Raw genomic sequence first — 24,273 nt, 5'->3', positions numbered from 1 at the left:
TATTTGCAATTGTGTATTATATTGCCTTTGTACTATATAATTACTTAATGCATAGCCTTCTTTTTTTGGTTAGTCATAAGGCTTGAACTCTGGGCCTGGCACTGTCCCTGAGCTCATCAGCTCAAGGCAAGCACTCTACCACTTGAGCCACAGCGCCACTCCCGACTTTCTGGTGGTTAATTGGAGATGAGTCTCCTGGACTTTCCTGCCCTGGCTGGCTTTGAATCGCAATCCTTAGATCTCAGCCTCCTGAGTAGCTAGGATTATAGGCGTGAGCCACCAGCACCTGGCTTGTGCATAGCCTTTTTATAGGATGCAAAGCAATTTCATGAAGTGAAAGAAGAGATAATCTTTTTTTTTCTTTTTCATTTTTGTCGGTCGTGGGGCTTGAACGCTGGACTTGGGCGCTGTCCCTCAGCTCTTCAGCTCAAGGTGAATGCTCTACCACTTGAGACACAGCTCCACTTTTGGTTTTCTGAGTGGTTTATTGGAGATAAGAGTCTTACAGAGTTTCCTGCCCAGGCTGGGTTTGAACCTCAAATCCTCAAATCTCAGCCTCCTGAGTAGCTAGGATTATAGGTGTGTGCCACTGATGCTGGCGAGAAGGAATAATCTTTAAATTTAGGAAGCTTGGGCTGGGAAGATGGCTCAGTGGTAAGAGTGCTTGCCTTGCATGCATGAGGCCCTGGGTTCCATTCCTCAGCACCACATGAGCAAAAAAGAAAAAAACCGGCAGTGGCACTGTGGCTCAAGTGGTAGAGCGCTAGTCTTGAGCTGAAGAGCTGAGGGACAGCGCCCAGGCCCAGAGTTCAGGCCCCATGACCGGACCCAAAATAAATAATAAATAAATAAACAAACAAATAAATAAATTTAGAAAGCTCTAGCTTCTATCTATGAGCCTATCAAACGTTCACTGACATTTTCAGAAATATCACTCCTAGAAACAAATACTGATAACCTCAAAGGAATTTTATTCAAAATTGCCCGTCGTATGGGGCTCAGTCACACTTGGATGAAACATACAGCCTTCTGAGTGAAAGAACCAGGACTAAGCTACAGGCTTGACTTATGGAGAATCATTGATTTTTTAAATCAAATTCATCTATCTCATATTGGTAGCACTAGTCAAATTTCATTTCCCATAAGCCTAATCATTTTTAAGTTTAAGCACTCAAAACTTCAAATGCAACTTCCTATATTATTCATGTTGTCTTTTTCTTTTTTTGGTGGGAGTGGGGTGGGGAGTGGTACTGGAGTTTGAAATCAAGGCCTTGTTCTCGCTAGGCAGACACCAGCCTTTTTAACTTTATTTTTGGGATGTGGTACTGCATTTATTCTGGGCTTGGACTGTGGCTGTACCACCGCACATGGCTAGAAGGTGATGAGATGGTATGTCACTAATTTTGCCTGTGCGGGCTACTTGAACCAGAGTCCTGCTTGTCTCTGCTTTTAAAGGACAGCTTCTTTACCACAAAGTATTAGCTTTGGTCAGTACTTAGGGAAGGCTTTTTTTTTTTTTTTTTCTGTCGGTCATGAGGCTTGAACTCTGGGCCTGGGCACTGTCCCTGAGCTAAATCTTTAGCTCAAGACTAGCACTCCACCACTTGAGCCACAGCGCCACTTCTGGTTTTCTGGTGGTTTATTGGAGATAAGAGTTTCATGCACTTTCTTGCCTGGGCTGGCTTTGAACCATGATCCTCAGATCTCAACCTCCTGAGTAGCTAGGATTACAGGTGTGAGCCATCGGCAGGCCCCAGCCCTAGGGAAATTTTTAAACGACTACATTTTCTTTTCTTGTTTCTGGAGGGTGATTGTAGGGTCTTGTGTTGACCAGGCTGCGGAACAACTCCTCCTGCCTCATCCTCAGTAGCTGGAACTAGAGGAGTGTAACACTGCACTTAGTTCTTTTCTTGACTTCGGTTCCCAAAGGTTGGGAAGCTGACACTTCTGAGTTATTTAAGACTGCTTAAGTCAGAAGCATGGTAACAGAATTTTGTTACTTGATAACAACAATGTTTTAAAAACTTGAAATTTTTACTAATGTTACAGTCAAGGAATACCTACCAATTAAATGGTTTGCTTTGGGAAGGAAACGTTTAAAAAAACAGTTTATGAACAGGACAATTATACTTTTGTGTAAAGGAACTCATCACATATTGTCTGTGGGCCAATTTTGTACAAGTACCAAATAAGTTTATAGTTACCAAAGTCAATATGCTGAAAAAAGTGGTATTTTTCATTTTTTTCAATGTTTCAATTTGGTTGTTCGGAGTTTACATTTCTATATCCTTTTACTTTGCTAAGTATAGCAACAGCTATAGAATCTTGTTTAAAGTCTGATGACAGAGAAGCCAATTTTTATACATTTTAATTTTTTTTCTTGAGATATGGACTCACTATATTAGTCTAGGATGGCCTTGAACTCTGTTATTTTTCTTTTTCCTTTCATTTGACAGTACTGAGGTTTGAACTCATGGCCTCAAGCTTGCTAGACAGATGCTTAACTGCTGAGCCATGCCTCTAGCTAGCCCTGAATCCTTTTTTTTTTGTCTGTTATGGGACTTGAACTCTGGGCTTGGGCGCTGTCCCTCAGCTCTTCAGTTCAAAGCTAGTGCTCTACCACTTGAGCCATAGCGCCATTTCCAGTGTTCTGGTGGTTTATTGATTCTTCTTTAATAGCTCCTTTTTTTTCCCTCCTCCCTTTCATTTTGAATCACAATTCTTTAGGCTAAACTGGTTTTCTATGTAAGTAGTTTTTCTAAAAATGAGTTTTGTAGTTTAGATACCTAGTCTGCATTGCAAATTTTTGCTCACTGTACTTAAAACTTGGTTTATCAGCTATAATTCCTTTCATACTATCAGTGTTTAGCTAGTAAAAAAAAATGTACTTGAGTACCGAACACCTTTCAAAGAAAAACAGAATGACGGTGGCTGAAGGAATCTCATACTTATGTTGCTTTTGTAAAATAAAAATGAAATATGTTGCTATGTCTCATCTTTAACTGGTGGAAATGCATTCATATTTGAAGATCTTAAAATGTTTAATTTTCCTCTTAAAAATATTTTCGTTCGTACCAAAGAAAGAGCAGGAAAGGCTATATCATTCATTGCTAGCACACACAGTAAGTACAAGATGACTTTTCCTTGCATTGCTGACATTTATTTTAAATGTTATTGGCTGAATAATAGAAAGTAAATACCTGTTGTAATAAAATCTGGATGCAAGAAACAGAGGAGGGCAATTTTTTACATACTTTTATTTTTTGAAGGACTGTTTTAAAATTTTAAACTACAAAACAGACTCCATACATTCTGCCATAAATAAAAACAAACAATAAGGCAGGACTCTACATAAGCAAGCTGAGAACAACTCTTTTTCAGAAAATGTGATAAAATGCTTTACAATCATAAGCCATCCAGTTTTTAAAATAAAACTGTGGAAACTCACACATCTTCAGGTGGCGCACGTGGGACACCCTTGAAGGAGGAACAAAATGTGGTTCTTCCGTTTTGTACTGTTCTCACATTTTGTAAAACCTAATGTTGCTTAAAGCGTAGGTCTGTTCCATATTCTAAAATTCACACAGGTTTTGTTTTTTTTCTTCTCAAGAACCATATGATAGAGGCACCAATGACAATACAACTTTGTTTCCAAGAACCTTGTAACAAAGCATTGTCTCTTAAACATGTGACAGATGAGGCAAAAAGGGAATCCTGGGTAAGAGCTGTCAGAGGCGGGATTTAAGGCTGCCTCATCGAATCCGCTTCTGCTGCCTCGCTCTGTAAATGTCATGAACAGGGGGGACAACGGCCCCCTTTTCCTCATCTTCATCTGAATCCTCGTTGGGCCTTTTGACGGCCTTGGTGAGTACTGCGTTACTTTCCACCGGGCCATTGCCTTCCGCAGCTAGCTCTGGGGCCCCACCAGTAATGATCCTCACAGCTTCCTCAACAGCTGTTGGAACAAGGACACCAGAGGATGCTTTAAAATCATGCTACTATGAAAGAATACAAATGCTCTATTTGGATTCTGTATGGCTCATTTCATAGCCTACTATTAGCAGAGCATTGATAGTATGATTCTACATTACAGGAAAAAACAAGCTGCTATTAAAACTAATAAAATTATTTTATAAGCCTGATGGGACATGTTCTCTCAAATAAAAAAGATAAACATTGATGAGATTTTACTTAGTGGGGCTAGACTATGAGCAATCCTCTCTCTGTTCCAGAGGCTCAGCTTGTTCCTGGGTTTGATTTCACTTCTGCAATTTGACCTTTTGGTTTGAGAACTCAATAGCAAAAGAAATAGCAATCTCTCCTGCCCAAGAGACAATAATGTGAACTGCACACCAAAAAAGGAGGTTGCATTACTCACTATTTGGTATCTTGCATCTTCGGAAAATTTCCATCAATTCATCCACTTGAACAAAAGGACCCTATTTTGACACAAATTTTAATCCCCATTACTTGGCTAGTTAAAATAGCAGTACTTTGAATTTTCCATTATACAAGAGAAAAGTCTACAATTACTACATTCCATAGAACCAGTGTCTACCATGCAAACAGTGAACAAACCTGGAAACAAATAGGAGGAGGGAGAAGTTTCATCAAGACGACGGCTGCGGGGGGCACTGGAAACACTCCGCCTGGGACAGGGTGTAAGCCTGGAGCTGCGGGGGAAAAAAAGGGAGCCTGATGGTGGGACAGCTCTTATAATGAAAGGACAGAAACCAAGCCATGGTATGATGACTTTCTGTTCTCTACAGCTTATTTCTGGACCTTTTGCAATGCTTTTAGTGCTTTTTTTGATCAAACCAAGTAGTGAAGGCAGGAAATGCAGTCTCAACCCCCGGGTCACTGTGAAACTGGAGGGGAGACAAATGACTTTCTATAAGATAACCAAGGCACTGAACTAAAGGAAGACCTGTTTCTGAGCCAGACATGTCAAATATCCAGCAATACTGCTTAAAATCTGCATATTCAACAGCATCTTTGATCAGAAGGGCTTTGTTCAAAAAAGATTTAGAGGGCTGGGAATGTGGCTTAGTGGTAGAGTGCTTGCCTAGCATGCATGAAGCCCTCCCTGGGTTTGATTCCTCAGTACCACATAATCAGAAAAAGCTGGAAGTGGTGCTGTGACTCAAGTGTAGAGTACTAGTGCTCAGACCCTGAGTTCAAGCCCTGGGACTGGCAAAAAAAAAAAAAAAGATTTAGAGGCATTACTAATCACTAATAACTGTGATACCAAATAACATCACTGAAGTGAGTTTCCAGCTGCTCAAGTAATCCGCACAAAGCAGCATTTCAGAAAACAGTCAAGTTCACTGTCAAAATGGGTTGCTGAAATCTGCATCACAAAGGTTTTATTCTTAGGACATTCTTAGTTCATCCACTTCACAGATTGCCACCAACCAAGTCACTTGTCATAGTGACCTGAAGTCTAATAATTACAATGGAAAAGGCCACGTTACTTCCCCCACCCCATACTTTGGACTTAAATAAACAGACAAACTGAGGTTTCATTACTGGATCTCAAGTCATGGCTTACGTGCTAAATGTCGTGGCTGAAATGGAATCATCTGCTGAGTGTCTGGCTTAGGGTACTCTGGTTTTCTATCCACTTCATCTTTCAGAACAGGCACTATAGAAGGAGCTACAACTGGGTCTGGAATTATAGCTGCTAGCTTAGCACGGGAGACATCCTGAAAATGCAGAACAAAAGAATCCTAAACCTGAAAAGGTTCTTAAGAGAGTGTAATTGTGCAATACTGTAATCTTAAGGATACAATGGGAATTACTGGGTTAACCACTGGGTTAACGGAAGAGAATGGAGAGGGATAAACGAGAGCATTACTGATGATGAAGAGTTGAACAGAAAAGCTACTGACTGAAGACTTGGTGTTTCATTACTTTAACCCAACCCCAGCTAAGAACTGTTAGAATCTGTCACCAGGTAGGGGCATTTTGGATAGATACAAGCTTTGTGGGGAAGTCATGGGACTGAGCATCAAACTGAGGGTGGGGTGATTTGGAGGAAAATTGAAGGTGATAGGTTGATTGGAGGAAAATTCAATTCTCCCACTAGAATTGCACAATAGTAAATGCAATGAAATGAAGTCCTGCTTCATGAATGTTAATGTTTATTACCACCCACACTGTCTAAAAGAGTTTGGTCATAAAATTAAAAGCTTTCCTCATCATACCAGCACAGGGGAAATGAAGCAGACACTACTTGTCAGGCAGTTTTAACCATTGTCTGTGTTTCTTTTTTTTTTTTGTCGGTCGTGGGGCCTGAACTCTGGGCTTGGGCGCTGTCCCTCCGCTCTTCAGCTCAAGGCGAGCGCTCTACCACTTGGGCCACAGCACCACTTCCTGTATTCCTTTTTTGAGGCAATTAGAAATGTCTTCATTATTTAGAAGCTACTGAAGTTCAGAGAGTCACAGAGCTCCTAAGAAGTAGAGAGAGGGCTGGGAACCCCTAGCACCTGATCTCAGACCAACCCAGGCTCTTCTTTTCAATGTACTAGTAGGACCCTACAAGGGCTGAGAACCCTCCAAGTTACATCAAAAGAACACAATAGTCATTTGTTTAAATCATAGGCCTCAAAATCTGCACAAATGCAGCTAGTGACATCGGGTATTATATGGTATTAAATCTTAAAGAATAGGCCCTCAGGAAATTTCTTTTACCACGCTCCCCATCAACACCTGGTGAAGCACATTAATTCCTCCCAAATAATAGAGTAGAACTAGAAATACAAGATGAAAAATTTATACTCAAGTAGTTCTACTTCTGCTTAGAAATAGTTAAATCTTTACTGTCATCCTTAGTTTTCATATTCATCTTAGAAAAATTGAAATAAGCCAATCACTGGTGGCTCATGCCTGTAATCCTAGCTATTAAAGAGGCTGAGATCTGAGTATCAAGATTCAAAGCCAGTGCAGGCAGAAAAGTCTGTTACCTTCTATCAACCACCAAAAAAAAAAAAGCAGAAATTGGAGCTGTGGCTCAAATGGTAGAGTGCCACCTACACCTTGATTTCAAGGCCCAACACTGGCTCAAAAAGAAACTAAAAATAGAGCTGGGTGCTGGTGGCTCATGCCTGTAATCCTAGCTACTCAGGAGGCTGAGATCTGAGGATAATGATTCGAAGCCAGCCTGGCTAGAAAGTCCAATTAACACCAAAAAGCTTTAAGTGGAGCTGTGGCTCAAGTTGAGAGCTAGCCTTGAGCTCTCAGTCCCTGATATTCAAACATATGTGTCCACATGCATGTGAAACACACACACGTGTGCACGTACACACACATACATACACACACACACACACACACACACACACAGAGCCAACTCCAAACAAACTTTTTCTCAATATTTTTTTTTTGGTTGGTCATGAGGTTTGAACTCTGGGCTTGGGCGCTGTCTTTGTGCTCTTCAGCTCAAGGGGAGCACTCTACCGCGTGAGCCATAGCGCCACTTCCAGTTTTCTAGTGGTTTATTAGAGATAAGAGTCTCACGGACTTTTCTGCCTAAGCTGGCTTTGGACTTTTCTGCCTAAGCTGGCTTTGAACGGAGATCCTCAGATCTCAGCCTCCTGTGTAGCAAGGATTACAGGCGTGAACCACCGGCGCCGGCCTCAATATTTTTAATCTAGTTCAGACACAGTAAGGAAAAGAGAGGCCTTAAAGGAGCCTATCTATATCTTCTCTTTGAATTTCCATCTTGATCTTTGTACATACGGCATAGAAAGATCAAAGGGGGTTGGGAAGGTGGCTCAGTGGTAGAGTGCTTGCCTAGCATGCATGAAGCTCTGAGTTTGAGTCCTCAGTACCACATAAACAGAAAAAGCCGGAAGTGTCTGTGGCTCAAGTGGTAGAGTGAGTGCTAGCCTTGAGCAAAAAGAAGCTCAGGGACAGTGCCTACCAGGCCCTGAGTTCAAGCCCCCAGGACTGACTAAATAAATAAATAATCAAAGAATGATGGAATAATGGTTTCCTCAGTAAGGGCTATTTCTTCCTCTTCCCTCTGGCCTAGAAAGCTTCAAGGACCAGATTTGGTTTTTTTTTTTTTCATGACTCTGTAGTCTACATAAAAGAATCCATTGCTACCTGAGCTAATTCCCCTCAGGGCCACTGAAGGAACAGTTTTTAGGATGTAAATTTCTCAAGGAACTTTATGGATTTAAGAAGCTATCATGCTTTTTCATTATCTCTAAGAAAACAAACATGGAATTAGTAAATTTACTGTAAAATCTGTCAAGCCTGCACTAGTGCCTGTAATCCTAGTTACTCAGAAGGCTGAGATCTGAGGATCATGCTTTGAAGCCAGCCCAGATAGACAAATCTGAGTATCTTATCTCCAATTAACTAGAAAAAAAGCCAGTGGTGGAGCTGTGGCTCTCACCTGTAATCCTAGCTACTTAGGAGGCTGAGATCTGAGGATCACGGTTCAAAGCCAGCCTGGGCAAGAAAGTTTGTGAAACTATTATCTCCAATAAACCACTAGAAATAACCGGAAGTGGCTCTGTGGCTCAAGTGGTAGTACACTAGCCTTGAGCTGAAGAGCTGAGGGACAGCACTCAGGCCCAGAGTTCCAGCCCCACGACCGACAAAAAAGAAAAAAGTAGTATGTAGGGCTGGAGGTATAGCTGACATAGTATAGTACCTGCTAGCAAGCACAAAACCCTGAGTTCAAACCCCAGGACAGCAAAAAACAAGCATAAAAGTGCATAAAATAACACTCAGGGTTTCTTTTGTTTTTCTCCCTGTACACCATTTCTATTTGCCCCAAAAATGGCATATAAGATACTGATAGTCAGGGACAGAGTAAAAATGTTTGCTGCATCTCAAACATTTAATTTTAATTTTGTTAGCTATTTTTGGGCCTCAATGTTTCATAAACCAAAGAACTTTTTTCCTGTTGTAGTAATATATATATTTCAGAATGAAAATTATCCATCAGTTCTTCTAAAACATTGGAAAAGCAAAGACATTACAAACATCCTGATCCTTGGAGCATACCTTATATCCCAGGGCTTTCAGTTCACTTGCAGAGCAAGGATATAAATCCATGAACTTATATCTGTCAACCAGTAAGGCTGTCTCTTTGCCTTCATACTCTTCTTTGAATGCTGCAAACCGCCTTTTCTCCACTTTGAGTATACTCGCTAAATCACCAATATTACTTTCAAAAGCTAGAAATCGGGCCCAGATTTCTCTGTAAAAAAAAAAAAAAAAATCACTACTTAAGTTATTCTGGGATTTGGGCCCAGAGCCTGTTTAAAAAAGCCTTAATGTTTTCCCTTTTCTTTTTAAATAATAAAAATCTTTTTATTACAAAGATTTCCAAACTATAGGGAAATAGAATAATACCTTTATATTGTTACCCAGATTTAATAATTGTTAGTATTGTACCATATTTATTTCATCAGACTTTTTTTTTTTTTGTCGGTTGTGGGGCTTGAACTCTGGGCCTGGGTGCTGTCCCTCAGCTCTTCAGCTCAAGGCGAGCGTTCTACCACTTGAGCTACAGCACCACTTCCTATTTCATCAGACTTTGACCTAAGTAGAGACATTACACTTTATCCTACTTGTAGTCCTTTTCTAAGTTGTTACTTGTATAGTATATCTTCCAATTTTTTTCTTTTTCTTTTTGGGTCCGGTCGTGGGGCCTGAACTCTGGGCCTGGGCGCTGTCCCTCAACTCTTCAGCTCAAGGCTAGCGCTCTACCACTTGAGCCACAGCGCCACTTCTGGCTTTTTTCTTTTTGCTTATGTGGTGCTGAGGAATCGAACCCAGGGCCTCAGGCATGCAAGGCAAGTGCTCTACCACTGAGCCACCTTCTCAGCCCTCAATTTTTATTTTATTTTATTTTTTGTTGGTTGTGGGGCTTGAACTCTGGGCCTGGGCGCTGTCCCTGAGTTCTTCAGCTCAAGGCTAGTGCTCTACCACTTGAGCCTCAGCCCCACTTCCGGCCTTTTCTGTTTATGTGGTGCAGAGGAATCAAGCCCAGGGCCTCATGCATGCGAGGCAAGCGCTCTACCACTGAGCCACCTTCCCAGTCCCTATCTTCCAATTTTTTGTGGTCGGTCAACAGAGAGACCATAGATAGAAAACTGCAGCTGGAAGAGTTAAAAAAGAATCTAGCCAGAGTTATAATTTCTCCTGAATATGACTTCATGCTTCATGAATATGAATTCATGCTTATTGGCATGAATTTCAATGTAGAATATGTATTTATCCAATGGATGGGTAAAAATATATTCCAAAATCTAATGTGATTTATTTTTTCCATTAATTTGGATGTTACTAGAGACAAGCTGATGGTTCATCATGGTTTACAGCCAAAACTGATGCTGAGATTAAATGCCACAAAGCATTTAAGTTATATTAAATTTGAGTGCCTATTATACCACATCCAGAACTATCACAAAAACCCTACACTGATGGACATTATTCAGACTTAGTAAGAAAGTGAAGATTAATAAAGTTATTATCTTTCCATTGTCCAGTGGACAGGGAAGAATTTGAACCCAAAACTTTGCTATGTTAGTGTTCCACTATACTATGTTGTTCTGTTCAGTAAAACTGACCAAGAATCAGAACCATACATTGGAGATATATGTAATATTTAAGAAGAATATCTTCTTTTGAGTAAGGGAGATAAACTTCAGAATATCTCCCTAACATTTGATAACTAGAAAGACACAATGACATATTTAATAATAAATTACAAGGCAAATGCTAATCAATTTGCAGAAATAAATCATCTTAAACACATTAGAAAATATTCCAGGTAGGAGCCTTGTGAGAAGGGAAATTGTTCCTGAAATTCCCACTCAAGCAATCATTTGCCCACAGATCACACTTCAAGTACACAGCTGCCTTGGAATCTGACCAATACATTTCCCAGTGCTTACCCAGACTTCTCAGGAGGGAGGCTTCCAGACGTTAAAACTCGTTCAAACAAAACTCGGGTATTATTGTCCTCTAGGATATTTTTAAAAATTTAAATATTAAAAAAAATCAGTTTTATAATGCAACAAAGTATTTTCACAAGCATAATTGAAAGTCATAAAAAAAAAATACTAGGTAGAAAGGTAACTACTGTCACAACCTGATTTTTATAGATGAGGAAACTTGAGGTTCAGAAAGATTGAATGATTCTGACTTGGCTCATTATTATTGTGTACTAGAGAGATAACTAGAGCCCAGGACTTTTTACTTTTAGTTGATCTCTTCATAGTGCAGCTGTACTGCAAACTGTGGGGTCTGAACCAGGTGTTCCATTTGCATTTTTAAAATAATAGAATTATATATCTGTTGATACATCAATCAGATTACTTTTTTTTTTTTTTTGCCAGTAGTAGGGACTTGAACTCAAGGCCTCTAGCTTGCTCAGCTGGGTGTTCTACCATGTGAACTATGCCAGCCTGGCTTTTTGCTGGTAATTTTGGAGATGAAGTCTCAAGAGGCTGGCTTTGAATGTCAATCCTCTGTATCTCAACTTCCTGCTTAGCTAGGATTACAGGTGTGATTCAGACACCCAGCTTAGATTACTGATATTTAGAGAATATATTGAATATGAAGGTGGCAAATTCAAACTTAACTGATCTTATTTTAAGTCTCTATAGAAACTCATGTGTACTAGGAAAATTATTCTTGCTAAACTCTAAGGGACCTTCTAAAATTTAAGAATCTAGTATTAGTTGGGTTCTGGTGGCTCATGCCTATAATTCTAGCTACTCAGGAGGTGAGATCTGAGGATATGGTTCAAAGCCAGCCAGGGGAGGAAATAAAAAGCTACCAAAATGCCAGAAGTGGAGCTGTGGCTCAAGTGGTAGAGCACCAGCCTTGTGCACAAAAGTTCAGGGACAGCACCCAAGTCCTGAGTTCAAGCCCCAGTACTGGTGAAAAACAAAACAAAAGCAAAAAAACAATCTAGCATTAAGTCCACTAAGAAAACCCATTGAATGGTATACTTAAAATTGATGCATTTATGGAATAGAAATTATACTTCAATAAAGTTGCCCTTAAAATATCCAGCAGAATGGTTATCAGCGTATTACATTTCTACATGCAAGATAGACCAAGAGAAATTAAGTGTATTCAACCAAAGAAGGTAGCACCATAGTCATGAATTACAGCTTAATGTAATTTACATTTAACCCTTCTTGCTTTATCTACAGCTTTACTTATCCACCAGACTTACTTTTTTTTATCCCACACAACTTTGCCCTACTTGCCAAGTGCTGGGTTCTCTGCCTGGACAATGCTTTGTCCTCTTTCTTTACTTAGCTAACAATTGCTCATCTTTCAACTCATGTCCCTTCTCTGTGAACCTCTAGGACAGCACAAACAGAAACATTACTTAAGCCAATATAGAACTTCAATATCCTGCTGGCCTTATTAAAGGAGTAAAATGTGGGTGCTGGTAGCTCACAGGAAGCTGAGATCTGAGGATCACAGTTGGAAGCCAGCCCAGGGAGGAAAGTCCGTGGGATTCCAATTAACCACCAGAAAACCAGAAGTGGTGCTGTAGCTCAAAGCGGTAGAGAAGCTGGGAACTGGTGGCTCACACCTGTAATCCTAGCTACTCAGGAGGCTGAGCTCTGAGAATCACAGTTCAAAGCCAGCCTGCGCAGGAGTCTGTGAGACTCTTTATCTCCAATTAACCACTAGAAAACTGGAAGTGGCACTGTGGCTCAAGTGGTAGAGCGCTCACCTTGAGCTGAAGAGCTCAGGGACAGCACCCAGGCCCAGAATTCAAGCCCCATGATTGACAAGGAAAAAAAAATGGTAGCTAGTCTTGAGTGAAAAAGCTCAGACAGGGCCTAGGCCCCCATATCCTGAGTTCAAGTCCCACAACTAACAAAACAAAAAAAAAAGGGGGGGGGGAGCAAAATGAGATAAAATTGGCATAACCTTAACCCTAATCCTAACTCTAACCCTAGCCCCAATAGCTAAATTGTTATTTCCACATGTAAACAATATGAAAAACAACTAAGATATTTTCTCTTTCCTTCCTTCGTTCCTTCCTTCCTTCCATTAAGTCTCTGAAAATGTTACTGATTTTACACATACACCACATCAGTGCGGCCCTTGTCACATTCAAGTGCTGAGGAGCTGTATTCTGGGGGCTGGCCTCACTGAACAGCACAGCTCTAGGGCTTCAACTACGCTTGTTCCTGTGCTTCCAAACTGCTTCATTCAGGATACTCCCAGAGTGTTGAGCACAGTTTTTTGGTGTATGTGTTCATCTCTATCATAGGTAACATTTATGGACTGTTTACCATATGTAAGTAAAACACAGGTAAAAGTTACTCAATCTTGACAAGATTCTGGCCATTTTGCTGTGAGAAACTGCAATTAGATTACACACCTAACCTCATGTATATGTAGATACAATTCTTTTTTTTTTTTTTTTTTTGTCGGTCGTGGGGCTTGAACTCTGGGCCTGAGCACTGTCCCTCAGCTCTTCAGCTCAAGGCGAGCATTCTACCACTTGAGCTACAGCGACACTTCCGGTTTTCTGGTGGTTTATTGGAGATAGGAGTCTCACGGTCTCTCCTGCCCGGGCTGGCTTTGAACCGCGATCCTCAGATCTCAGCCTCCTGAGTAGCTAGGATTACAGGCGTGAGCCCCCAGCGGCCGGCTGTAGATACAATTCTTAAACCAATTTTTATATAAGGTTGCTTTTTTTGTGAATAAACTGAATTTCCTGGATAATTGATAACTAAATTTTATTTGCCACACATATGCACACTCACACACATACGCATACAAATGGAGGAATTACTGTGCCTGGAACGTAACAGGAAGTCAATAAAGAATGACTGTATTACAGTTACTATAACAGAATAGGGATATAAAACATAAACAACATCTCATAATTCTAACTGCAGCTTTCTCCAGTTACTGATAGTAATTTACTTTATTAAAGATCATTCTGCAGAGTCACAAGAAATCTACCAATAAATAAAATTTCAGGGTTAGCAGGTCACAAGTATTTCTTTTAATCCTTTTAAGGAGTGAAAAAATAACCTAATAATATAATTGCAGATGGTTTAATATTAAATAATCCTTGAAGATTCTAGAATCAACTTACCATTGAGGTGAGATAGATAGTCAATATAAGCCAAGACATATTCTGGAATGTCTCCATATTTCTTTAGTCCCAGCTCAAAAATCTTAAAGGCAACTGATTTGTCCTAGAAGTATGGACAATAAAGTACAGATTTCTATGAAATATCTGTCAGGCAAGATACTCAAAAGAATATTAGATCCACAATACTTAAGTATGACAGGTACAAAAGAATTAAAATGATCTATTTACTTTACTACAGTAGTATTCCATGAGTGCTGCAGTAACGTAGACATGGTGGCGGGTTCTGGTATCTTCTCTTGCTTTTTTAAATATCATTCTTCCAGATTTGATACCTTCTGCTCTCCTTGCAAATTTCATATATTGGATATATACCTGTACAAAAAAACCAAAAAGGATTTGTAGTCTAAAAATCAAGCAGAGTGTTATTCTCACAGCTTCCATATGAACTCAACTAATTCCTATTTGACAAAGCAATCCTAAATATCTAATAAGAGAATAAACTTTAGATAATGCACTATTTAAATCCATAAACTATATTTCCTGATATTAGGGATATGTTCAAATTTGTTTTTACTTTATTTTTTTTTTGGGGGTCAGTTGTGAGGCTTGAACTCAGGACCTGGGCTTTGTCCCTGAGCCAATTTGTGCTCAAGGCTAATGCTCTACCACTTGATCCACAGCACTATTTTCAGTTTTTGAGTGGTTAATTGGAGCTAAGAGTCTCATGGGGACTTTTCTGCATGGGCTGCTTCAAACGGCGATCCTCAGATCTCAGCCACCTGAGTAGTTAGTTTTCTAGGTATGAGCCACTGGCACCTGGCTAAAGCCAACTTTCTATATCCTCTTTGTAGAATGTTGGTTTTTTTTCCCCTGCCTCTATTTTTAATTAAATTAATTAATTTTGAGATAGTGTCTCATATTGCTCAAGCTGGTCTCCCAACTCCTGAGCTTAAGCCATCTCAGCCTCCCAAGTAACAGAGACTGCAGTGGTGTGTTACACACCCCATGCAAGAATAAAACTAAACAATTCAGCAGAATCAAGATCAGTAAATTTTAGTAACCAGGGTTGGTTATGAGAAGGGTGGTCTGCAAAGGATGACATAAGGGAATTTTATGGAAGTGATCAAAGTGTTTTGTATGTTGATTGGGATGGTGATCCCATGACTCAGTGTAATTTGTCAAGACAACAAAAACAGTGAAATTTCCTACATATAAATTAAATGTTTGTTAGATCAGATAGTAAAGGTGGGAAAAAGAGTTATAAATCACTCACCAAGGTGGGATCAATATCTTCAATTGCCAGAAGTCTGTTATATATACTGTGAACCTTCTCATATTTCATGCGACTCTAAGGTGTAAGAGAAGGGAATATAAATACATTCTCATAAGCAAGTATGATTTGAGTTTTCTTTTCTTTTCTTTTTTTTTTTTTTTGGGTCCGGTTGTGGGCCTGAACTCTGGGCCTGGGCGCTGTCCCTCAGCTCTTCAGCTCAAGGCTAGTGCTGTACCACTTGAGCCACAGCGCCACTTCCGGCTTTTTTCTTTTTGTTTATGTGGTGCTGAGGAATGGAACCCAGGGCCTCATGCATGCAAGGCAAGCGCTCTACCACTGAGCCACCTTCCCAGCCCATGATTTGAGTTTTCTAGAGACTGTATTCACCCACCTGTCCTGCACACATCGATAACAATGTCATCTACATTGAGCAAAAATTTAATATGAGTTGAAGACATATAAATGTTTGATATATCATTTCTGGCTACCAAAAGCTGTATGTCTAGCATTAAACTAGCCAGAAAAAAACTTCAATACTGTGATAAAAAATCAAATTCTAACGGGGCTGGGAAGGTGGCTCAGTGGTAGAGCGCTTGCTTTGCATGCATGAGGCCCTGGGTTCGATTCCTCAGCACCACATAAGCAAAAAGAAAAAAGCCAGAAGTGGTGCTGTGGCTCAAGTGTAGAGTGCTAGCCTTGAGCTGAAGTGCTTAGGGACAGTGCCCAGGCCCAGAGTTCGGGCCCATGACCAGACCACCTCCCCCTCCCCCCCCAAAAAAAATCAAATTCTAGGGCTGGGAAGGTGGCTCAGTGGTAGAGCGCTTGCCTTGAATGCATGAGGCCCTGGGTTTGATTCCTTAGCACCACATAAGCAGAAAAAAATAAGCCAGATGTGGCACTGTGGCTCAAGTGGTAAAGTGCTAGCCTTGAGCTGAAGAGCTGAGGGACAGCGCCCAGGCCCAGAGTTCAGGCCTCACGACTGGAACCACTCCCCACCCGCCCCCCCCCCCCCCCAAAAAAAATCAAATTCTAAGTTGTGGGCATAGGGGTTATATCGGCAATCCCTGCACTTAAGGCAAGCCAGGCACTGATGGCTCATACCTGTAATTCAAGCTACTCAGAAGGCTGAGATCTGAGGACCGCAATTCAAAGCCAGCCTTGGCGGAAAAGTCTGTGAGACCCTTATCTCCAATAAGCAACTCAGAAAATCAGAAGTGGCGCTGTGGCTCAAGTGGCTCAAGAGTGCTAGCCTTGAGCTACAGAGCTGAGGGACAGCGCCCAGGCCCAGAATCCAAGCACCATGACCAACATAGAAAAGAGGCTAAGGCAGAAGGATGAGTTCAAGGCTAGCCTTGGAATAAAAAATAAATTTTAGGGGCTGGGAAGGTGGCTCAGTGGTAGAGTACTTGCCTTGCATGCATGAGGCCCTGGGTTCGATTCCTCAGCACCACATAAGAAAAAAAAAAGCTGGAAGTGGCGCTGTGGCTCAAGTGGTAGAGCGCTAGCTTGAGCTGAAGAGTGAGGGACAGCGCCCAGGCCCAGAGTTCAGGCCCACGACTGGACTCCAAAAAAAAATAAATTTTAAGAAAGTTCTGACTACTCTTACCTCTTCATAATCAGCATATGCAAAATAAAGAAGCATATTCTTCTTCAATAAAGTGCTTATGGCTCTTTCATATATATTAGCAGCTTCATCACTAAACAATTTGGCATTATTCATATCCTAGAAGAAAAGAAAAGTCATCCTCAATAATTTTAGTATAGTTGAAAGAATAAAATAATCTATGTATATGAGATATTATATATATGAGAAAACACAGACATCTATACACATACATACTCATCTTAGGATGTTAAAAAAAAAGTTTCAAACACTTCTTCCTTTTTTGGGTATTAGGAATTAAACCTCTGGCCTCTACTACTGAAGTGCACTTTTAGCCGTCATTATTTTAACTTTCAGAAAAATCATGTAAGTACTTTAGATGATTCATTAATATTTTTAGGTTTTGTTTTTTAGTTTTTGGTTTTTGGCCAGTTCTAGGGCTTGAACTCAGGGACTAGGCACTGTCCCTGAGCTTCATTTTGCTCAAGGCTAGCTAGCACTCTACCACTTGAGCCACAGCGCCACTTCTGGCCTTTTCTGTTTATGTGGTACTTAGGAATCAAACCCAGGGCTTCATGCATGCTAGGCAAGCACTCTACTAAGTCATATTTCTAGCCCCAATGTTTTTAAAACAAAACAGCTATTTTGCTGGGTACTGGTGGCTTACACCTGTAATTCTAGCAACTCAGGAAGCTGAGATCTGAAGATTGTGGATAAAGCCAGCTCCAATAAACTTAGCTCCAATAAACTACTCAGAAAAGGCCAGAAGTAGTACTGTGGCTCAAGTGGTAGAGCACTAGCCTTGAGCACAGAAAGACTCAGGGACAGGGCCCAGGCCCTATGTTCAAGCCCCAAGACTGGAAAAACAAAAACAACAACAACAACAACAACAACAGGTATTATAATTCTAATCATGTAAGTCTTTTTTTTTTTTGTGGGGAGGAATCCGGTTGTGGGGCCTCAACTCTGGGCCTGGGCGCTGTCCCTCAGCTCTTCAGCTCAAGGCTAGAGCACTACCACTTGAGCCACAGCGCCACTTCCAGCTTTTTTCATTATTGCTTATGTGGTGCTGAGGAATCGAACCCAGGGCCTCAGGCATGCAAGGCAAGCGCTCTACCACTGAGCCATCTTCCCAGACCCCTAATCATGTAAGTCTAATCATGTATGAGTACCATTAAGATTCATACTGACATAATATAACAAGTTTAAACACATTTAATAACCAAAGACCAAAGAAAAGGTGGAAGGAATACTTACGCCCTTCTCTGCAAGCAGTTTACTTGACTGCTCCAGATACTGGGCAGCTTCATACCAAATATCAGGATGATGGCCTAATACAAGCAGGCACTGTTCATAAGCAAACATAACTAAGGGAAGACATGTACAAACAACATTCAGTTAAAATAAGTATTTGAAAAACTATCAATATAAGCATCACAACCAAATTATAAGGCTTAGATAGAGGCCTCAATAACAAATAACAACTAAAACAAAATTAGTAATTTTACAAGGCATCAGTGACTCATACCTATAATAATCCTAGTTACTTGGGAAGTTGAAATTTGGAAGATCTCAATTCTAGGCTAGTTTGGACAGAAAAGTTCATTAGACTCCAACTCAATGGAAGAAGCTGGGTGTAGTGGCACGCACCTGTCATCTCAGCTATGACAAAAAGCCTAAAATAGGCTGATCATGATACCCAGGCACAAGTCTAACAGGAAGTAAGACCCTACAAAAATAACAAGTGCAGAAAAAGGCTGAAGGCATAATTCAGTGGTAGGGTACCTGATTAGCAAGTATAAGGGCCTGAGTTAAAATCCCCGTAGCAAGTGTGCACATGCATGTGTGCACACACATATACATAATCAGTAAACTTTAGCATAAATATCCACCAAAGCCCAATCTGTCCATTATTTACTAGGGTATTATCTATTGAACACCAACTACATGCTAATACTTACTGAGCACCAACTAACATTAAAGTAAAACCCAGGGGCTGGGAAGGTGGCTCAGTGGTAGAGCGCTTGCCTTGCATGCATGAGGCCCTGGGTTCGATTCCCCAGCACCACATAAGCAAAAAGAAAAAAGCTGGAAGTGGCACTGTGGCTCAAGTGGTAGAGCGCTAGCCTTGAGCTGAAGAGCTGAGGGACAGCGCCCAGGCCCAGAGTTCAGACCCCACAACCAGAACCAAAAAAATTAAAAAAATGTAAAACCCAAAGGAACAGAAGCTGGTCACATAAGAAAGTAGAGCAGGGAAAGTAGAGCTCTACCAGAAAAAGGATAGGATTACATAGAAAACCAGTAAAGCAAAGAAAGCAGCATTTACAAAGGCTTACAGTGAGGGAGCAGGGACAAACTGAAGAGTAGTCTGGCAGTGGCAGAGTAGTTTGCATCACACTAACTCTACTGAATAGAAAAACTATAAACTGAGGGCTGGAGCTATAGCACTGTGGTAAAGCATGTGCTTAGCATGCACCAAACCTTTGGTTCAATCCCCAGAACTTTCCCTTTAAAACTATGTATCTATATCTCTATCTATCTATCTATCTATCTATCTACAAGTACAAAAAAAAACACCCCAAAAACCTGATTAAATTGCACTAGAAAATAACCAAAATGAAGCAGAAATCAGAGTAGATTGAGTAGATTGAGTTGTTGATTAAAAGGTAGCACTGAGGGGCTGGGAAGATGGCTCAGTGGTAGAGCGCTTGCCTTGCATGCCTGAGGCCCTGGGTTCGATTCCTCAGCACCACATAAGCAAAAATGAAAAAAGCTGGAAATGGCGCTATGGCTCAAGTGGTAGAGCACTAGCCTTGAGCTGAAGAGCTGAGGGACAGTGCCCAGGCCCAGAGTTCAGACCCCACGACCGGACCTCCCCCCCCCCCCCCCCGAAAAAAAAAAAGGTAGCACTGAGATCCATATTTAATAAGCTGTTTTTCTTGAAGAGTACACCCATGTGTTTGCAACTAGATGTCTAGTCAAGTTCTGCAGTTTTACTGACTGAAGTGATATGGAATTCTTGGTTATGAGACTATCTAGAAACTATAAATGTCTGTGGAAGTTCCCAAAAGAAAAGTGCCAGAATATTTGCAAATCCTCAGCCAATCCTTGAAATGTACATTCACAGGAAAGACTACAAAACACTCAGTGGAAAGCAGAAATGAAGGGCTGAGAGCGTTGAATAGCTGTCTCCACTGATAACTAGAAGAGGCAAGTTAGAATTTGAAATCTACCTGGTTAAAAGATCTGGATAAACACTTTGGACTTTTCCATTATGCTTTAGGACATCAACTTTATCCCAAGACTAAGGGATTTACTCTTAGGTAAAAAAATTAAAACTGAGCCGGGCTCACGCCTGTAATCCTAGCTACTCAGGAGGCTGAGATCAGAGGATCACAATTTAAAGCCAGCCTATGAAGGAAAGTCTGTGAGACTTTTTTTTTTTTTTGGTCATGGGGCTTGAACTCTGGGCCTGAGTGCTGTCTCTCAGCTCTTCAGCTCAAGGCTAGCACTCTACCACTTGAGCCACAGTACTACTTGCAGCCTTTTCTGCTTATGTGGTGCTGAGGAATTGAACTCAGGGCCTCATGCATGCAAGGCAATCACTCTGCCACGGAGCCACCTTCCCAGTTCCCCTCCCCCCCACCCCCTCAACCCAGGACTCTTATCTCCAATGAGCCACCAGAAAACTGGAAGTGGAGCTGTGGCTCAAAGTAGGAGAGCACTAGCCTTGAGCAGAAGAGCTCAGAGACAGCACCCAGGCCCAAAGTTCCAGCCCACAACTAACAAACAACAACAAACCCCCCTAAAACTGATTTATCATAATAGTATAAAACCAAGCCTCATTGCCAAGTGCTGGTGGCTCATACCTATAATCCTAGATGCTCAGGAGGCTGAGATATGAGGATCACAATTCAAAGCCAGCCCAAGCAAGAAAGTCCCTGAGAATCTTGTTTCCAATTAGCCACCAACAAGTTGGATAAAAGGCCAGAAGTGGAGCTGTGGGTCAAGTAGTAGAGCAGTAGCCTTGAGTACAAAGGGATAGGGCTTAGGCTCTAAGTTCAAGATCTAGGACTGGCACAAAAACAAAACACCTAAACCACAAAGACAAAGTGGTCTTAAGTAATTCAGCTTCCTGTGAAATAGAACTCCACATTCTTCAAAGAAAGATAATAGGCCGGGCGACGGTGGCTCACGCCTGTAATCCTAGCTACTCAGGAGGCTGAGATCTGAGGATCGCGGTTCAAAGCCAGCCCGGGCAGGAAAGACTGTGAGACTCCTATCTCCAATAAACCACCAGAAAACCGGAAGTGGCGCTGTAGCTCAAGTGGTAGAGCGCTCGCCTTGAGCTGAAGAGCTGAGGGAGAGCGCCCAGGCCCAGAGTTCAAGCCCCACGACTGAAAAAAAAAAAAAAGATAATAGGAGCCACAAGAAAATGTGGTACATACATATAATGGAATTTTACTCATCTATTAGAATAATAGTACGTTATCTGCAGGGAAATGAATGGACCTAGAAAAAATTATGTTAAGTAAGTCAAACTCAGAGAGACAAATGGCACATGTTTTCTCATATGCAGAAGGCAGATCTAAAACACAAACATACATAACAACATATACAGGGCTCTATGCATATACATACAAACAAACCAACTAAAGGATGGTATGTATACTTAGGGGAGAGTCCCAAGGTGTAACTCCCTTGAACAATTAATGTACTGTTTACCAAAATGTCAGGAAGTGTTGACATGTTTTTGGGGGCAGGGCAAAAAGAAGGCACAGGAATGGAGGAAGGAAGGGTGAGAGTCATTATAGCCAATATATATTATATAAAAAAATGAACTACATTTCTTGTGCATAAGGATGGGAAGAAGAACAACAGAATGGGAGACATTGATTAAGAAGCATTGTACTTATAATCTGACTTTAAAAATAGAGCATCAGAGGCTGGAGATGGGGCTCAGTGATTGAGTACCTGCTTAACAAGCACAAGGCCCTGAATTCAGACCAAAGTACCACCATAAACAAACAAATCAATAAAAAAAAAAAAAAAAAAGAGCCTCTATTTACCATAGCTAAGATATGGAACCAACCCAGATGCCCCTCAGTAGATGAATGGATGAAGAAAATGTGGTATATATACACAATGGAATTCTATGCCTCCATCAGAAAGAATGACATTTCCCCATTTGTTAGGAAATGGAAAGGCTTGGAAAAAATTATATTAAGTGAAGTAAGCCAGGCCCAAAGAAACATAGGTCCCATGGTTTCCCTTATTTGCAATATCTAGTATATGTATGAGTCAAGCGGAAAAGATCAGATAATGTGATGTTAGGAAAACGAACCCTTAAATATGTATTTTAATGTTTTTTTTTCTTTCATGCATGTGTTTCTAACGCATTTATAAGATTATTTCTTTGTTGCTTTGTATGTCCCTCCCCCACAGTGTAACCCCTGCTTTCACTATATTTGATGTCAGTATAACATGTGGAGGAGACGGGGACAAACAAGTCGTTTAAGGATTCAGGTGGACCTGTTGCAACAATGAGAAGTACAAAATGTCATGTCAAAAACGAGCTTTACAATGTCGGTGTGGGGGGGAAGGGGGGGGAGGATTGGGTGGGGGGGAGGGGGGAGGTTGGGAAGGGAGGTGAAGGATAAACAAAGGAGGAGGCTGCAATGCTTGGTAAGAAATGTACGCATTATCCTGCCCATGTAATTGTAACCCCTCTGTACAGTATGTTCTCAAATAAAATAAAATAAAATTAAAAAAAAAAAAAGAGCCTCAGCTGGACATAGTGGTACATGATTATAATCCTTGCTCGTAGAAGGCTAAGGAGTAGGATCACAAGTTCAGTGCCAACCTGATCTACATAGTGACTTTGAGGCAGCTACATATAGAGACCTTAGTGGTAAAAACAACAACAAAACCAAAACACCAAGAGCCTCAAGTAGTCTACGGGATTAATACCAAATGGCCTCATGTCCATTTATTTAATTAGAATTCCAGCAGGGTTATCTTGTCACCTCTTTTTGTTATAAGAGTCTGATCCTCTGTACGAAGAGGGTTGCTCTTTTCCCACTGTATATACTTCTTCCACATATCTACTTGCTGAGCTTCTTGAGGAGTATTCTGAGGAGGCACTGAAGGAGCGTTCCGATCCAAGCCTTTCATTACGGTCTCATATTCCTAACAACAAGCAGAATTCTTTGGTGAGCTGAGAACAACTTAGATACAGACTGGAGTTGATGAGATTGGAAAATTTTGTTAAAAATATCACTTGTAGCTTGGCGGCTGAGATCTGAGGATCACAGTTTAAAGCCAGCCTCTGCAGGAAAGTCCATGAGACTCTTATTTCCAGTTAACCACCAGAAAACCAGAAGTGGTGCTGTAGCTCAAGTGGTAGAGTGCTAGCCTTGAGCCGAAGAGCTCAGGAACAGCGAGCACCCAGGCCTAGAGTTCAAGCCCCATGACCAACCAAAACAAAAACAAAAAAACCAACAACAAACAAAACCAAAACCCCCACTTGTTAATATAATCTAAAAACTAAGAGTAGGGAAAAAGATAACAGAATATTACACACCCCAAAACAGGTTATCAGGAATGAGTTAACAGAAACCCATGGACTCTGTCTGCAGGATCTATGAGGGTCTCTCTCGCTCTAGGATGTACCAGTTGACAGAGCAACATGACTGAGGACCTGTTGGCATAATGCCATCAGTAGAGAATCTGTTTTTAGAAGTATTTTATTGTAAATACACCATTTTCTCAGACAGATAATTATTAGTTGATATGATGTCAATTATCTATAGTTATCATTACTTAGGATTGCTAATGAAAGAAAATATCAATATTCATACAAGACAGGAAAGGAAAGCTTTGCTATACATAGAATTGATAATCATTAAAGTAAGTGGTCTGATAGAATTCCATACCTTTGCTACACGTCTAGCATTCATGTAGTCTCTACTCCGATCTTCAATCATTTTTTTAGCTAAATGAATATTGATACCCTAAGAAAAAAGCAAAACCATACATTATTAATTTCTTGGAAGTCAATTCTAGGGATTAAATCTAGGTGCAGTGTGTGCTGTGCAAATAGGCAAGTGTTCTGCCACTAAACCACATTTCCAACCTGAAAAACATTATTTTTAAGTTGAATAATTATTTTTTATGAGCTATCAGTGGTTTTTATAAATCACAAGTTTTTTAAAAATAGGAAATAATTTGGCAAGGATCATTATTTCTTATAAAAATGTTACTAATACAGTATAGCTTCATCTAGGTGAA

General features: G+C 40.7%; 1 protein-coding gene across 1 annotated transcript in view; it reads right to left on the bottom strand.

Moving 5' to 3' along the window:
- Nucleotides 1-3,240: 3,240 nt before the first annotated feature.
- The window catches only part of Cstf3 (cleavage stimulation factor subunit 3), a 79,537-nt gene continuing 58,504 nt past the window's right edge, over nt 3,241-24,273 (bottom strand). Inside the window, exons 9-21 of the mRNA XM_042691440.1 lie at nt 23,919-23,996; nt 23,010-23,172; nt 18,241-18,350; nt 16,987-17,103; nt 15,381-15,455; nt 14,336-14,479; nt 14,108-14,210; nt 10,920-10,989; nt 9,022-9,217; nt 5,552-5,705; nt 4,579-4,673; nt 4,379-4,439; nt 3,241-3,955 (exon numbers count right to left, since the gene is read on the bottom strand). Coding sequence (XP_042547374.1) covers nt 3,753-3,955; nt 4,379-4,439; nt 4,579-4,673; nt 5,552-5,705; nt 9,022-9,217; nt 10,920-10,989; nt 14,108-14,210; nt 14,336-14,479; nt 15,381-15,455; nt 16,987-17,103; nt 18,241-18,350; nt 23,010-23,172; nt 23,919-23,996 — 1,569 coding nt within the window. The 3' untranslated portion in view covers nt 3,241-3,752. The remainder of the gene's footprint in view (nt 3,956-4,378; nt 4,440-4,578; nt 4,674-5,551; nt 5,706-9,021; nt 9,218-10,919; nt 10,990-14,107; nt 14,211-14,335; nt 14,480-15,380; nt 15,456-16,986; nt 17,104-18,240; nt 18,351-23,009; nt 23,173-23,918; nt 23,997-24,273) is intronic.

The sequence above is a fragment of the Dipodomys spectabilis genome, unplaced genomic scaffold (genome assembly GCF_019054845.1).
Source record: "Dipodomys spectabilis isolate Male_0828 unplaced genomic scaffold, ASM1905484v1 ptg000145l, whole genome shotgun sequence".
Lineage (NCBI taxonomy): Eukaryota > Metazoa > Chordata > Mammalia > Rodentia > Heteromyidae > Dipodomys > Dipodomys spectabilis.
Note: the sequence above shows the minus strand (reverse complement) of the source record. Positions and strands in the feature narration are given on the sequence as shown.